Consider the following 18,040-nt stretch of genomic DNA (forward strand, 5'->3'; position numbering starts at 1 on the left):
ATATATTTTTAATAGTGTTATATATAAAAAATATGAAAACATAAATCTTTTGCTAAAAAGGGAGATATATTATAGAATGTTTTAAAAAAACTACAAAGATAATTATTCTCTCAAACTAAAACTGAAATCAATTCTAAAAACCATTCTCCTCTACAAATAAAAAAACATTACATATTTGTAATTGAGCACACGGACTTGAAACATGCTTGAATTATGAAATTGTAATGGATGACATTTGTTGAAAGAGACATTATTTATCAAGTGGAAGAGGGAATCACCACATATGAAAGTTTTTAAAGTTGATATTAACAGTTGTTTGTCACGTAAAAATTGTTGTAGTCATTTGAGGATAAGGTTTTTTAAATTATTGTAAGGTTTTATCGGTCTGTCAAAGTGGATACTGACATCATGTGTGATGTCATAGAGGAATCTAAATTATTGAAATGTCTGGTGTCACTATTGATGCAAATGAGTATTGATGAGTCTAAAGGTCATACAATTGTCATATCATATCGGGACCATAATCTGGATCTTTGTTGGCTAGCATATGATCTTCTTCTTCATCAAATGAACTTGAAATCTATGGCAGGGCTCCTTGCAGTTTCTTTTTGTATTGAGATTTAGAATTGGAAGATGTAAGATGAGCTTAAATTTTGCTTTTTAAAGTTAGGAAGGTATATTAAGCTGAGGTTGACAATGATGGTGCAGGTTGAGTTTGGGAAGACTATAGCGAGGATTGAACGGATTGAGAGTAGGCTTGGTCTGCATTGAATTAAAGTCATAATTTTACCTTAATATCTCTCGTGAGATATGGGCAGCAGTTAATTTCTTCATACGAGTCATACATTATCATGAAGTCCTAATATATATATATATATATATATATATATATATATATATATATATATATAAAAGGGACCCTAAAAACAGAGACAAAGTGTAAAGAGGTAGAAACATATTTTAAAAGTTTCTTTAAAGCAAATAGTTTCAAAGCTTCTAAAGTCTTTTGAGGTAGAATTTAATTTGTAGGAGAGAAGTATTGCTACCATCTATTTGAAAATCATATTGGAAGATTCTTTGGATAGTTTTTATCAAAATGAATAAACCAAGAATGATCAATTTTTTTAGGTAAAGATTATTGAACCATGCTTATTAATAATCAAGATAACTGAATCTAGAAGGTTGAAAGTTTTAAGAAGATCTTTTCTGGATATAAGCACTTTGGTTCTAGTATTGATAGGTTAAAACCTTTAAAATCTTTATTTTTGAATATACAGTTCTAAAAGAATTATTTGTATTATGATTATGAGTTATTCAATTCAGTTAGTATCAATTAAGATGAGTTCATAAAATTGCTTGGTTTTTTACATTTTTTCTATGGAAAATTAGAATTAAAAAGGAAAAATATGAGGGATGTGGGGCTTGCAAAGCTTGAGAATAGTTTGATGGTGAAGAGGTAGGACTACGGGAGTTTGACATGATTGAAAACTGATTGGTTAGGTAAAAGTTGGTCTCATAAAGGGAGGCCTCACATAGGTTAAATTAAGAGAATTTGTGGTTGAATGAACTTGTCTTCAAAGGGTAATGGCATATGTCTATTTAGTTTTTTTTACTGATGTGCTTATCTTAAACCCTATAAAAATTCTTTAGATAGAAAATATATAATAAAATTAGTTTCGCTATTTATAAATTCTATTTCAAAATCAAAATTTAAAAGAATAGATTGCTATATGGTAAAAAATTGTTATGAAATAATATTTTGAACATCCTTTTCAATGACATATTTTATTGATTAACAATCAATTCTTAAAAGATTTTTTTAAGAAATGGATCATCTTTAAAAGAAGATATACATAAAACAATAAATAAAATCTCTTTTTTTAATAGTTGAATATTTTGTTTGAAGACCCGACCATATACTAAAATGGTACTAAATAACCTGTTTATAATCTTGAACTTTCTGTTTGAAGATCCCACTATAACCTATATCTGAGGCATTAATTTTTACAATGAAAAAAAGCCTAAAGATCTGGAATATCTAGATAATAAAGACTTTTAACATGACTTTTGAGAGACATCATGATTTCGGTCATTTAAGGACTCTAAGTATGAGGATTTTTCTTGAGCCTCTTATAGAGGAGTTGACAGATTATTATAAGATTTGAGAAGAAATCTAAGACATAATTGAGACATCTAATAAACCTTTGAAGTTGAGTTTTATCCTTAATTTCATTAAAAAAATTTAGCAACAAGCTCAATTGCTATGCTAATTGAAGTTATTGATCATTGATAAATATCATATCCTAATAATCTAATTTATGTTTGATATAATTTGCTTTTTTAAGGTGAGACAACTAGTTCATTTTGTTTGATAATATTGATTTCTTTTTGTAAATAACTAAAATATTCGCTAATTGATTTTGAAAACACTAGGATGTCATCTATGTAGACAGTTAAGAATTTTGAATAAAAGTTGAAAATATCATTCATGATCTTTTGAAATTCTAAAAGGATGTTTTTTAGACCGGGGAGCATTACATTCCATTTGTAATGTTCAAATGGGACAATTAAAGTTGTTTTATAATTATTCTTTTTATTTATTCAAATTTTCTAGAAACCAAATTTCATATCAAAATTTGAAAGCATTGAAATGCTATGAAGTTTTTTAATGAGATCTTTTTTTTTATTTGGAATAGGATGTTTAATTTATTGAAAAACTATACTGAGTGGTTTATAATTGATGATGTGACTTGAAATTTCATGTTCAATTTAAGCTTGGTTTGAGCTTAGAAAGCGGCAAAAGACCAATGAGACTTGTTTATCCTAATTAAACTTTTGTTAGGTAGTTCATTGATTTTTGTTTTGCCATATTTGAGTAATTCTTGATTCATTTGAATGGGTCTAGCTTTTATAGAGATTTTTATTTCATTGAGTCCTTTTTTTTATAGGGTAACGAGACAATATGATGTTTTCTGTTTCAAAAGGCATTTGGTAAATTGAAAAAAAAAATCTCATTTTCAAATAATTCTTGAAATTGTTTGACTTTTTCTTGATTTTGAGGAAGTTTAATATCTTTTTCAATTTTTTTATAATATACTTCTTGATTGAATGAGTGTAGGTATTTCTTCTTCTGAATTACAAAAATTTATTTTATAAATTGACTTACTTTTAAAAAAATTATTTCTATTAGCATAAGAGATAATATAAGTCTAAAAATTATTTCTTGACCAAATATTTTTGTTTTGAATCCCTGACTGCTTACTTTAAAAGAATATACTTGAGTTAAGAGGAGTTTCTAAAATGATTTGTAGAGTCGTATCTCTAACAAATATAAAAATATTCTTAAAAATATAAAAATATTATTATGGTCATTTCATAACATTTAGTTGTCATTAATCCTTTTTGAATATAATTTTGATTTGCTCTAAAAATTACAAGAGCAATGATTTTGATTCGATATTCATTATTAATGACTAATGTTATTTTAATATACCATTTTTAAAATTCTATTTTTTATATTGTGTATATGAAATTGTCTTAGGTGTTGCAAGTAGTTCTTGATTAATAAGATCTTTTTTATCAAGAAAATGATCTTAAGCAATAATAATTTTAGTTAAGTTTCATTATGATTGTGTTGAATTTGTCTTATTTTTTTTATTTCTTTAATTTCTTGTTACAAATATTGAATTATAGTTGAGCTTTATTGTTTATGAAATCGATAGATTATATAGCTTTATATTTTTCAGTCCATTTTCATTTGAAATTAGGTCTCTTGGTTTGAATTTCCAACAATCTAGATATACAAGTTGATCTATTACCGAGGATTGACAAGTAAGGTTTGTTCAATAATTTTTTGTTGAATAATCCATCCATCTTTCAAGTGTTTGTATTATATATATATTTTTCTTTAATTATTTAGGAATATTCTAGTTTTGAAGACGTTGCTAGATTGAAGCTATTTGATATTCTTTTTTATTAATATATTGGATAATAATTGGTATACCACCCAAAACTTTTCACGTACTCGAATTGCATTTTTTATTTATTTTTAATTAATTTTGTAATTAAGTTCAAACCTACAAGTGTAATTTGTTTTTCTTTTAGTATTTTAGCTTAAGAAAATTAATAACTAACGTGTTGAAACAATTGGAATATCCATTTTTTTCAATTTATTTTATTTGATCGATAATGAGAATTCTAAACAAAAATAATCATGAAGCAAAAACATTGTTATTTATAACTCCTCTTCTTTTTAATGCTAATCTTCAATTATCAAACCTCTATTTTTGTAAAAACAAATCCACAACTAATCATTATTTGTTAATGATTATTTTTTATACTATTTTATAAAAACTAAACAAAAAAGAAGAGAAATTGGGTTTTACTATTATTTGATTCTTGTATTCTTCTAGTTTTTTTTTTTTTAGAAATTAGAACCTCAAACTCTTCTTTTTTATATTGATTGATTCGCTCTTTTATTTTATTTTTATTGTATAAAGGTGCCTTGGTTATAAGGTGGTTAATTCTAATGTCTACATGCACATTTCTATTATAATAATTCTTTCATTTATTACATTATTCAATTAAATAAATAATAAATACTTGAAATTTAATTCATATTCATAAAATATATGAGTTTAATTATTTATTCTTAATTAATATACTTTATTTTAATCATTTAGTTTTCACTCAAAAGAGTAAATTTAAAAAATAAGAGTTATTGTGGGTACTATAAAAAAAAAGATTTCAAGAATTAATTTAATATAATAATAAAAAAGTTTCATATAAAACATTTTAAGTTATGAAAAAGGGTTTTTGAGATTATAGTAGAGATTATTTTTTAAAATATTTTTTATTTGAAAATATATAAAATTAAATAATATTTTTTATTTTTTAAAATTTATTTTGGATATATATTAAAATAATCTAAAATTATAAAAACAATTAATTTAAAATAAAATAATTTCAAACATACTTTTTAAACAAAAAAACATCCTCGGCTTTTATAGAATAAAATAAAGAATGTGACTCAATCAATACAAAAAGAAGCACGAGGCTTTAATTTAAAAAAAAAATGAGTAATTGGGCAAAACCCAATGAGAAATTTTGCATTTTTGCAAGAATGGCCCACGTCTTCAGGCATTGATGCAAACGACAGGGTTTCCAGCGATGCTATCTGGTCGTTCTAAACGACATCGTGTACAAAGAGACAGACATTACTCATACAGATGCTGAGTAGTCTCGTCGTAGAAAAACCTATTTGTGGTGTTGTGTGCAGAAACTGAAGAAGAAGAAGATGGGAAGCGAAGAGCAGAAGAAGAAAAACCCCAAGAAGAAGCAAAAGTTACCAATCAACCCCAACTGGACTCAGCTCCAACAAGTTATCCTTCTCTTCTATCTATCTATCTCTCTCTATCCCATACATCTGCTTTTGTGTATTTACTACTGCACATGTTCTTGATTTTATTCCATGCTTACAGAATCTCTTGGTTTATGCAGACGCTACAAATTCATGGCTCTAGGCCTCCAAAAACATCAAATACAGAGACCCAAGGTTCTATTTTAGGTAATGCAAATTGTTGTCTTGTCTACTTCTTGTTTTGCATAGCTGAACTACTTTATTGTTATTATTTAATGAAAACAGGTTATATTCTTTTATTGGTTGAATGCACTTTCAATTTACAGGTTTCCTTATAAATTTTCTTGCTCACTGCTTGGTTGGTATTTTGGGAGTAAACTTTGAGTTTACCATGCTATTGGCTAGTTATATGGTGTCAGTATCAAAATAGTACTTCTGTTTCATGTTTTTTAGGTTTCCTGTAAGTTAACTTGTGGTTGCAAGAGCCACAAATTCAGTTTGCTTTTTTGTTTTAAGAGCAAAGTATCTGTCTGTTTCTAATCATATTTTTCCCTTGTTCATATATATTTTTTGGTTTAAAGATTGTTAGTAGTTGGAGATTGCTTGACCATGTTTGTACTTTTGTAAGTTGAGTACTTTTTCATTCTGCACGCTTCTATGTTGACTTTCGACTCTTTCACCTTTTCAATGTGTTTAAATGGTCAATTGTTCAAGAAAGGGGAAGAATTCTAGAATTTAAATGTTGTTTGCTCAGCACTTTGAAACTGTTTCTCTTATTTAATAACATGAACAAATGAAAACACTTTCCTTCAGGAACCCAGGACAATGGTTGGCATATGCTAGTTAAGGGCTGTTCTTGTTCTCCTTTATCTTTTTTTTTTCTTTGTTTTCTCATGCTCTCTGATTTTGGCATGATTTTAGATGCAAATGCATCTGAATGATGTTTACCTTTCATAAGCAAGAAAAGTACTTTGATTATGCATCAATGATGCCTTCATTTCACTTCCTATCATTATTTGGCTGAGACTATTCTTCTAACAGGGAAACGTAAAGAAAGACCTGATGCAGAGTCTGACAAATCTCAGATAAATCCTCTCATTCCAACCAATGATGACTTCAGGTGCTTTTTTGTGACACCATTGCATTACATGACATGCTATAGTATGTGAATATATTATCTTAAAAAAACTCAATCAGAACTTGTAAGTGTGGCTTACACATTGTTCAGCATCTTTTGAATCACAATTTATTATTGTTCTATATGCTCCTGAGTTGCTGATCACCCCTTGTTTACTTTGTAAAATAAAATTCTTGCCTCTGACCTTCTCCTTGTGAAAGCTAACTAATCAATTTACATCTCTTTTATGCTTCTAGTGGCTAGTGGACATGATATATTAATTTCTGACATCATAACATGGATATTAATCAATGTACTGTCATTTGCGTAATCAATGTTACGGGCTTCTATTATGCAATTCACACAACAAAGAATCTCTATTTATCATGGCTCATTACCATATTTCCCATTGATTTGCTCATGTCACATGTCTTACTTAACTAATCAATTACCACAGCGTTACAGATGCAATAGCCATGGATTGCGAAATGGTTGGTGTTGGTCAAGGAAACAGAAGTGCTCTTGGACGGGTCACTTTGGTATCCATCAATTCCCTTTCTGGCCTCTTTTTATACATTTTTTCCCCTAGAGGTTACTTTTATACATCACTAAGATCGTTAGGAAAACTCTAAATACTTGCAAAACTTGAAATCGCAGTGGGGATTTTCACATATCAAATGCCACGTTGTTTATAATAAAAAATCAACACTGATTTGTTCATGGATTCCTTGTTTAGGCTACAATTTCTATTTTATCTTTTCTAGAAGGCAGTATCTTTTAATATCAATTGATCGACCTTAAATGACCTTTCCTGTTTATTGGCAATCTAGTAGGACCCAGTATCGATTAGTTTTTTATCCTTTTGGCACTGCAGAGTTCTCCATAGGCAGCCATCAATGTCCCACAAAACTTCTTCAAATCCTAAGACTTGATCTTAGATCTTGTGTGAGTTAGACACTGCTAAGCCAAACAAAATACTTTGCTTACACCTCAGGGAATTCAACATCTTCTCACCTATTATTTTCATGGTATTCATTACAACAATTCAGGGAGTCTAAATTCAAATAAGTGAATGACTTGTCACCTTTTTGTGCTTACCAGCCTCACTGACGTATTCATGGATGCATGTTTTAAGATATGTAGGGTGAAACGTGATATTCTGGAGAAATTAGACATTGTCAGTTCCATTGGAACTTTTAAGACTACTTTATATTGATTTTATTGTTATATTATACTTTTCTAAGGTTGTGAGTAGAAGTAACATTATCCCACTGCATGCCAGGTCAATCAGTGGGGAAATGTTTTGTATGATGAGTTTGTTCGTCCAGTAGAACGTGTTGCTGACTTCCGTACACAAATTAGTGGCATTCGACCCCGGGACTTAAGGAAAGGTTGGTATTGTCTATTCTCTTTCTGCTATTCTTTTGATATGCATGTGATTTGTTACTCACAGATTGGATGAAACATCTTTTGTTTTTTGCTGGAGCTCCTTTTTTTTTTCTTAATTTTTTTATTTGGAATTGTTTCAACTGAGTTCCCTGAAAAATATTGTTCCAAGCATTTTTGGAGATGCTTTATTAATCACCTAAAATGAACTCTGGATATTTGATAAACTTTTTTTCTCTCTTAAGTTTGATGGTACAGTGTCCATCAAGATATGTAAAGCCTTAAAATATAATACTTTTTTCATTTTTCATCCCTGCAAATATCTCCTTTTCCATTGAAACAGATTGAACCTACTTCTCAAACACGCAACTTGAATGATGCCTCTTTTCTCTCCATGAAGTGCAAAATCAATGTCTATAGCATTGAGAAGTGCTAATGTGACAGTTTTCAACGTTGAAATCATTCTAACATATATGGATTTACCACCTTATCATGTGGAATGGTTGTTCTAAACTATTTTCTTTGAATTTCCATAAGAAAGGAAATCTGTCAACAAGTTAGAAGATTATTGAACATGGTAACTTTTCAATTTTCCACTTGAGCATTGCTAAGGTCCCCATTTGTTTCATGGAAAATAGTTTTCTGGAAACTACTTTTCAAACTTTCATGTGTTTGTTTACTCGGAGAAAAGTTGGTCAATAGAAAACACTTTCTAGTCAAAGGAAAACTTGGTTTAGTTTCCAGGAAAGTGTTTTCTATTTATTTTGGGAGGAAAACACTTTCTAGAATTTGCAAGAAATTAAAAAATATTTTGTTATTTGTTGATTATATCAAATTTGGTCCTCAATCTTTTGATTCTTATATTTTGTTTTAAATCCCTTTTTTATTATTTTTTTTCTTCAATTTCATCTCTTAGAATTTGATTTAATTTGATTTTTATATCAATTTGGTCCTCATTCTTTCGATTGTTATTTTTTTCTCTTATCCTTTTCTTAATTGATATTTGTTATTTATCAAATTTGGTCCATATTTTGTTTATTGTTATTTATTTTATTTGAAATAATTTATAATATTAGAATTTTTTTTTCATCATCTTTCAACTTTTTTATGTGTTAGATTTGGTCTCCATTCTTTTGATTGATATTTATTTTATTTATTTATAAAATTAGATTTTTTTAAATTTTATTCTCAATTTTTTTATCTGTCAGATTGGGTCCTTATTATTTTAATAAACTTGAAAAAAAACTAAAACATTAGTAAGTTTTTTTCTGGTTTATTTTCCAATGTTTAGCCAAATATTGGAAATTGTTTTCCAATTCAGTTTTCAATACACTATCAAATATCGAAAAATAATCCACTTTTTAGAAATCTACTTTCCAAAAGAAAACTACTTTCCAGCGAACAAATGGGGTCTAAATGATTGTTTGTTTTAGGTCATATAATTAGGAAGATGACATGGATTTTGAATTTAATTATTTGATTTATTTATAGGCATGCAATATTTATACGGAGTAGAAGTTTTTCTATAACACCAAAATAATTTAAGTTATTAGGATATGAGAAGAAGAAATTGGTTTTGAACATAGTTTATAAAGACAATAATTTAAAGTTACTCCGACAGTTATAGAATGCTTTGATGTTGTTTGCAGCAAGGGATTTTTCAACCGCTCAGAAGAAAGTTGCAGTGTTGATCAAAGGAAGGATTCTTGTGGGTCATGCCTTGTCCAATGATCTTAAGGTTTAGCACATCTGGTTTCTTATGTGTTTTACGTATACGGTGAATCTACAAATATAGATTGAATTTTTTCTTTCTTTTATTTTTGAAAACAAAAAAGGCATTGCTGTTGAGTCATCCCAGGAAGGACTTGCGGGATACATCAGAATATCAGCCATTTCTCAAGTACCTATCCTCATATATAATGAATGAATTTTTAATTTCCATTATTATTATTCTACATGCCAAGATGACCATAATAACATGGGTGATTGTGAAAGCAGGGGACGACGCAGGAAGGCACTCCGGCATCTTGCAGCTGAGTTTCTTGGTGCTAAGATCCAGAGTGGAGAACACTGCCCTGTAAGTTCTTCAACTTTGTATTGGAGATCACATCATATTTTAGTCACATGTTAAGTATGTTTGCAAGTTTGCATAGATTGTATAAAAAATAGTTCTATATCGGAGTGAGGCTATTGATTTTGGGTCTTCAAATAAGACCACGGGTCTCAGGACCAATGAGTCCCAGATATTGTTTGAATTACTTACATAATAATTGGAGTGATGTTCATAATGAATTGATGTTCTTGACAGTTTAAGCATGCATGTATTTTTTGACTGACTTCCCAAATTGGTTAATGGGTTTATTAATTTATTTCTGAGTTTGCATTAGATTCTGTGGGGAATCACTGGGTGGGATGTGTTCTCTAAATTCTTCGCTGATGGACTAGATTGCACCGGCATTTTAGGACACCACAGAGTATTGATATATCAATTGAATCCTTGAATTCGCTCTATGAACCTTGATTGACTGATTGTCGATATGAATTTTGATTAGATAGAGGATGCCCGTGCTGCAATGCTGCTATACCAGAGAAACAAAAAAGAATGGGAGAAGAGTATCAGAGATCAAATGAGACTCAGACAGAAACAGAATAAATGCAACCAAAAAGGGAAAACGAACGAGGGGGGTGCTCTAGATGTCAACCGTGTTGCAATTATATCCTAGCATTCACTCCCCGTTGATGGTTCTGCTAACATTTTCGAAATGTGCATGTACAAATTTGAAATTCACTTCAAAGTTGTTCAGCACGCTAGCCTCCAGATTGTGAAAGAAGATGAAGCAGCCGGCACAATTATATCCAAGAACCAACTCCTATATTAAACAAATGGGATACGTATAATCTCACTTGTCAGATGGTGATCCTGTATGCCACCCTCTGTAAAGAAAATTTTGCTTGTAGTGACTCAGAATACACGTTTTTGTCTTGTTTTTGTTTTTTTTCCTTACCTTTCCCTTGATTTGTTGAAAGAGAACTGGATCTCTGGGTTAAACAATGTTAGATAGCCATACGGCAACTGTCCCTAATTTTAAATTGGAGAAATGAGATCTTTATATAATATTAGGCAATGTTTTGTTATTTGTTTTGGGATAGTAAAGACAGAGATAGTGGAGACATGATAAAGCATGAGATGGAGACAGATTTGTGTTTAGTAATGATGTAGAAGATAAAGTAATTGTTTTTATATTTTATTTGGTTATGGTTGATAAAATAATAAAATATAAAAAAAATTATTTTACTTAAAATATATATTGTTGTCAAACTTATATATTTAAAATATAATTTATTTTATTTTAGTTTATATTAAGTGTTGAAATTAATAATATTATAATTAACTTTAATTATAAGACCTAGATTGACATAACGGGTTAACTCGAGGTTCAAATTGGTCCAAGTTTAAGAAAAAAAATAGAGGATTGATTGACTCAACTTGATTTGGTAAAAAACCTAAGATAATTCAAGATAAAACACAGGTTTGAAACCTATTAACTTTTTTGAAAAAAAAAATTGGTCAAAACAAGGTTGTTATGATTATTATTTTAAAAAAAATTGGGCAGTTGGTTTGACCTTTCCAACTCGTGACCTGAATCTTGTTTCAGGTCAACTCCCGAGTTGAGTTTTAAAACTATGATAATAACCATTTTTATTTATATGTTAACTCGAGTTAATTCGTGTTGACCTTCTCAACCCGTGACCGAGGCCTTACCTTGGTTGACCCCGAGTCGGGTTTTAAGATTATGATAATAACAACTTTTATCCTTATATTGACCCTCCTAATTTGTAACTACTTTGGATCGACCTTTAAATCGAATTAAGTTTTAAAATTATGATAAAAATCATTTTTATTCTTTCGCTGACTCGGCTCAATACAGGTCAACCTGAATCATGTTATGAGCCTTGACCAGCGACTTAACCTTTTCCCTGGATTAACTCCCAAGTTAGGTTTTAAAACTATGATAATAATAGTTTTTATCATTACATGTCTTAGTTGGACACTTCAAAACTAAGTGTTTTTTATAAGGATATTTTAAGAGTAAAAAATAATAAATATTATCCATGAAGACATGTCCTTTTTATACCTTATATTTTGAAAGTACAGAAATTTACTCCAAAATTATTCTAGAGACAAATTTATTTTCATGTCTATGTCTCTCTTTCTTCAACCAAACACATTTCTTTCTTTATTGTCTTTGTCTCTTTTATCCCATGATAGTAAATAAGCATTACCTTAATGTTATTTCAACTATCATTTTATGGAAAACATATTGGTATAGAGTAGTTGCAAAAGTGGAGTTTTGTAAGTGATTGAGAGTGGTGTCCCTTTTCATGCCCATTTGACAAAAAAGTTGTCTTTTCAAAAACAAAACCTACTACGTGGGTGAATCCATGTCAACTGAGACAATACCTTTTGTGAGGCTTACCATGTGCGGATGTGGGTATATATCATCAGGATGAACCTTGATGGATGAACCTTGATTTTATTATGTTTAGGTGATTGGAAATTATCATGATTGGATTAAACTGGAAAAAAAATTGAATCAACTTGATGCTCAATCAAAGTCTCTTAAATAAGTTTGGTTATTTAAATAATTTTAAAATTCAAACTCAATAAAATTACTTTTAAGTGATAAATGATAAATTATGAATGATTAGTTATAAAAAAAAATCATTTAATTTATATGTCAATTGTCTTTTTTTTTTCATGTATAACATTGCCCTTTACAATTTACCATTTGGATTAGTTGATATATGATTTAACTATACCAAAAGAGAGTGTAATCTTAGTGCATAAAAGAAAATACTATAACCCTTAACATGAAAAAAGAAAATCTATATTTGGATAATTAACAAAGCATTATAGTTACATCCGTAAAATATTATTATCTAGAGTAGTGTTTTTTTTTTTAGTTTTTTTTTTCAATTTCACTCTTAAACAACTCAATTTTATTTTTATTTTTATTTTTATTTTTATCCTTCAATATTAGGTTATTTGAAAATTTAGCTTATCCTTCAATACTCATCTCCTAGAAGAGGTTCCTTTTTAAGGATAAAACCCACTACATGACAGAACCTATGTAAGTTAGGACAATACCTCTTAAAAGGATTATTGCATATGGATGTGGACATACATCATTATTGATGTTGTTTGTGGAACGTAAGCCATGTTGTGCTACCCAAGCCCCTCACTCAGGGGTCTATGATGATGTCATTATCCCACATCGGTTAGGAGACAAGGGCCTTAGTCGCTTATATAGCATGAATATTTCTTCTCTCCTTAAGAGGTGTTTTGGCTAGACAAAGATAAAATCCATAAACGTTGCTCTACTAACTAAGTTAGAATAATGTTATTTTTGAGAGATAAGGTTAACCACTTTTTCTCATAAAAAGGTGTATTTTCAAGGACAAAAACCATCACGTGGATGAACTCATATCAACTAGGATAATACCTCTTGGGAGCCTACCATGTACAGATGTGGGCACGTATCATCATGGGTGTCATCTATTAGAATTAAATCTAGATGTGTCAATCGATGATGTGTGCCCATATCTACACATGGTAGGCCCCCCCAAGAGGTAGTATCCTAGTTGACATTGGTTTATCCACATCCTAGTTTTTGTCTTTGAAAAGCCAAGACACCACTTAGGAAGAGAGGAGACCCCCATGCTATATATGAAAGAAAATATCTTCTAAACAGGATAATAAATGTCCCTCTTAAGATACCCAACATTTAAGGGTACTCCTAGAGTACCTATATGAAATAAACTAGTATGTTTAAAGCTAATGATGACTTCATTGAATACTGTCAGAGCTAAAATGTTTATTACAATAAAGAGAAATGGTTATATCTAATATCCACCACTAATAAAAAAGAGATATGGGTAAACAAAACCAAAGAAAGTATTGTTTATTTCATAAAGACAAAGGATATGACATTGAAGAGTGCTTCACTCTAAAAAAAAAAATAGAGAGACTCATAAATAAAGGCTACCTTCAATGGTTCATGAAGTAATAACCAAATTAACAAGGAAGAGAACCTAAGGCTCCATATTCTCTAAAATAAATTTGATTTTAGGAGGAGATTTATTATGTGGAAATTCCATTGAAAGTAGGAAAGCTTATAGAAAACAGGTGTTGTTGTCAAGAGTCAAGAATTCATGGCATAAGCCTATTGTATTCACTCATAAGGATGAAGATGCCCTGATGATCTTTATAATTTTGTCCAACTATAATGTGTACAAGATACTAATTGATGATGGAAATGATATAAACATCCTTTTAGAAGATGCAATGATACAAATGACTATGGACTCAACCAAGTTAACTTATGTAAAGACCTCTTTATAGGAATTAAAAGGGAAAAAGTATTAGTAAAGTGTGTTTTAGACCTTTTAATAATCATTAGAACCTACTCAAGATGTCACATTTTTCAATAGACATTTATGGTGATTAAGATGAATCTCTCTTATAATACCATCATTGGTAACCCTTTTTTTTCACTAAATCAATATAATGATCAACAATAGGTATCTGTCTATGAAATTCCCTACATACAAGGGAGTGGTTGTTGTGAAGGAAAACTAATTGATCTCTAGAAGGTGTATAACAATGTGTCTAAAAGGGAATAACACTTTGTGTATGTACCTCATATTACCCATAAAATTAAAACTCAAGATAAGAACAAAAGCTATAAAAGAATTGAAGAATATTAGCCTCCATTTAGAAGAAAATACCTAAACCAAGATTGGTTCCACCCTATCCTGAGTAAGAGAAAGCTTTGGTAAAGATCCTCAACAACCAAAAACAAAATTTAAATTTTAAGTCATCATACAAGTTTGGCATCAGCCTAGAGGTGGTTTTTTATTGGCTGGATATTATTCCCTCTTTCATTCATGTTAAAAAAAAAAATTATAGAGGAGAAATATGATAAGCCATCTTAGAAGAGACATATAAGTTGAGACAGATTAGTTTTATTCAAGAAATAATATATCTAGAATTGCTCACTAATGTGGTTATAATGAAAAAACCACATGGAAAGTGATGAATATGTGTCAACTTCACTGACCTCAACAAGATGTGTCTTAAAGACAACTTTCTATTATCAAAGATAAACTAATTGGTAGATATCATGGCTAGTTTTGAGTATCCGAGTTCTCTATATACTAATTTAGGATATCATTAGATTCCTATACACCTTGATGATAAAAAGAATATCACTTTTATCACTGATCAATGAACCTTGTGCTATCAAGTCATGTCTTTTGGTTTGAAAAATATAAAAGCTACATAACAACAAATGATGAATAAAGTTTTCAAGAATCAAATAAGCTAAAATATAAAAGCCTGTATTGATGATATATTAGTGAAAAGTATGACTTTTGAGAAATATCCCCATAAATTGTAAGAGGTCTTCTCCATTCTATACCAGTATCAGATGAAGTTAAATCCTACTGAATGTTTCTTTGCAATGAAGGGGGAAAAGTTCTTGGGTTTCTTGGTTAGAAACAGAAAGATTGAGCCCAATCATGAGAAGATACAAGTTATCATAAATATAACTCCTCAGTTTATGAAAGATATCTAAAGGCTAACAAGAAAGATCGCAACTTTCAACAAGTTCATTTCCTATAGGGAATGTTATTTTCCATTCTTTAAAACTCTAAAAAATATCTTCAATTTTGAATAAACTCTAGAGTGCCAACAACTGTTGAAGAGCTCAAGCTCTATTTATCCTTCCTTAAAGATTCTTTTCTAACCTAGAGAATGAGATAACTTTTTTTTTTTTATTTAGGGGCTACAAACTTAGCAGTCAATTCAATATTGGTACAAGATGAAGGAGTCCTAAAACTTGTATATTATGCCAATAAGGTGCTCTATGGTACAAAAATAAGATTTATGAAGATTGAAAATATAGCCTTTGCATTGATTAATACTGTAAAAAAACTAAAACCATACTTCTAGACGTACCAAATTATTGTGTTAACTGACTAGCCTTTAAGAAAAACTCTCTATAAATCTAACTTGTCAAGGTATCTAGTCAAGTGGGTCATTGAGTTGAGGGAGTTTAGACTCTAGTATTGACCTAGACAACCTATCAAAGGATAAGCTCTAAGTGATTTTATCATAAAATGCTCACTCATAAAATCATCTCAACAAGAGGCAGAATGAATAACAGTAGACTCAAATTCCACCATTAATCTTTAGGTGTTACATGTTGATAAAACATCAAACATTAATAAGAGTGGAGTTGGACTTATGTTAACTAGCCTTAAAAGAGCAAGTTTTTGAGCATGTAATTTGTTTGGGCTTTCCATCCTCCAATAATATAGCTGAGCACAAAGATCTTTTAGTCGACCTCAGTCTAATAGATAGCCTGAAGGCATATCCACTCTATGTGTTTAATGACTTCTAATTTGTGGCTTTGCAATGTCAAAAGTTATTTAAGGTAAAAAAGCCTTCCATGATAAACTACCAATATAAGATGCTTTTACATGCCATTTTAAAGAAAAGAAAAGAAATTTCTATCTTTAAAGTCGCTCATTAATATAACAATAAAACTGATCTCTTTTCTAAGTTGCACAACCATAATATAACGGAATTACTAACTTATATCTAGGTTGAGGTGTTAGAAAAATTGAGCATTAAAGAAGAAACTAGTATGGTGATTACGACTATATAGGCAACCACATCATATGAAGATTGGAGAACCCCAATTAAACAATACTTGCTCACTTAGAAGTTACCACCAAGCATGATTGAAGCGATCAGGCTAACATCAAGCTCCATTGTAAAAGTGTATATTGCTAGAAAAGAGTGAGTATATACTCAATGAGATCAACATAGAAGCGAGGGCCTTAGTTTTTAGAACAACACATGGAAGCTTTTATTTGCCTATTATTTTAAAAGATGCCACATATATGGTAAAGAAATGTGACAAATGCCAAAAGTTCACTCCAGTATCTTGCCAACTTTCTACAGAGCTAAAAACCATTGCTTATTCATTGTTGTTTTCTTAGTAGAGAATGAATATATTAGGACCATTTCCAAAAGCCCGTGGAAAAAGACAATTCATTATGGTAGTAATTAAGTACTTCACTAAATGGATAGAAGTAGAGGCTTTAACTGAGATAACCACTTGCAAAGTTATTTTCTTCTTATGGACCCTGAATATTGATAACTAGTAATGACACTTAATTCAATAACAAAAAGATAAGGAATTAATGTTAAAGGCTCAAGATTGAGCATTGATTTTTTTCGATCTCACACCCATAAAAAAATGGACAAGACAAAATCACTAACAAAATCTTGTTGAACAGGTTGAAAAAAAAGATAGAAAAAGTTAATAGTGAAATGAGCTAAACTACCAAAATCTTGTTGAATGAGCTTCACTACACAACAAAATTTCACTAGTAAAACACCATTCCTACTAACCTATAGCACAAAGGTTGTAATCTCTGCAGAGATAGGATGCCCTAGTTATAAAGTATTACACTTCTCTACCAACAACAATGATGAATAACTAAGGGCATATTTGGACTTGATCAAGGAAGTCATACTTATTGCAGTAGTTAAGAACCAAACATTTCAATATTGAGCCATTTAGTACCACAATGTAAAAATAGCATATAGAAGATTCAAAGTGAGAGACATGGTAATGAGAAAACTGGAGGCAACATGAAACTCTGAAGGAAGGGAAAAATTGATGCCAAAATTAATAGGATTGCCTATCTAAGGTGGTTAGAGTCATTAAGTTTAACACATATCATCTATAGGATAAAGAAGGAAAAATACTTCCTCATGCATGACATTCAGACAATTTAAAGATGTGTTTTTGTTGAATCCTCATGAAATTGATGCAATCAAGCTAGATATTGGAATCTCTTACATCTTCAGTTAGCTTCAAGGTTGTTAAAATCGCTTTTTTAACACGACACGAAATATATAATATAAACTCGGATCGTAAAATTGTAAGCAAAATATTTTAATTAATTATATATTGACAATTTCAATCAAGTAGAAAATAATAATATAACATAATTAAAATAAATGTAAAATAAACAATATAAATATCCAAACACCTTAAAGTACATAAATCAAATAATTAATTAATAAAAAGTATTAAATT

The 18,040-nt window shown here is 29.8% G+C and overlaps 1 protein-coding gene across 1 annotated transcript; it reads left to right on the top strand.

The window, feature by feature from the left end:
• Positions 1-5,213: 5,213 nt before the first annotated feature.
• On the top strand, positions 5,214-10,997 carry LOC133694723 (uncharacterized). The gene is made up of 9 exons (XM_062116399.1): positions 5,214-5,380; positions 5,500-5,566; positions 6,401-6,479; positions 6,934-7,015; positions 7,759-7,867; positions 9,512-9,600; positions 9,698-9,762; positions 9,861-9,939; positions 10,415-10,997. The coding sequence occupies exons 1-9, from the start codon at positions 5,297-5,299 to the stop codon at positions 10,583-10,585; spliced, it is 825 nt and encodes a 274-aa protein (XP_061972383.1). The 5' UTR covers positions 5,214-5,296; the 3' UTR covers positions 10,586-10,997.
• Positions 10,998-18,040: the final 7,043 nt, after the last annotated feature.

The sequence above is a fragment of the Populus nigra genome, chromosome 1 (assembly GCF_951802175.1).
Source record: "Populus nigra chromosome 1, ddPopNigr1.1, whole genome shotgun sequence".
NCBI classification, from domain to species: Eukaryota; Viridiplantae; Streptophyta; class Magnoliopsida; order Malpighiales; family Salicaceae; genus Populus; species Populus nigra.

Bases quoted from the DNA above. Each gene is read 5' to 3' on its own strand.
- LOC133694723 (XM_062116399.1), top strand. From the start codon at position 5,297: ATGGGAAGCGAAGAGCAGAAGAAGAAAAACCCCAAGAAGAAGCAAAAG. The intron at 7,016-7,758 runs GTATCCATCAAT...ACTGCATGCCAG, and splicing joins CTCTTGGACGGGTCACTTTG to GTCAATCAGTGGGGAAATGT. The intron at 9,940-10,414 runs GTAAGTTCTTCA...AATTTTGATTAG, and splicing joins AGAGTGGAGAACACTGCCCT to ATAGAGGATGCCCGTGCTGC.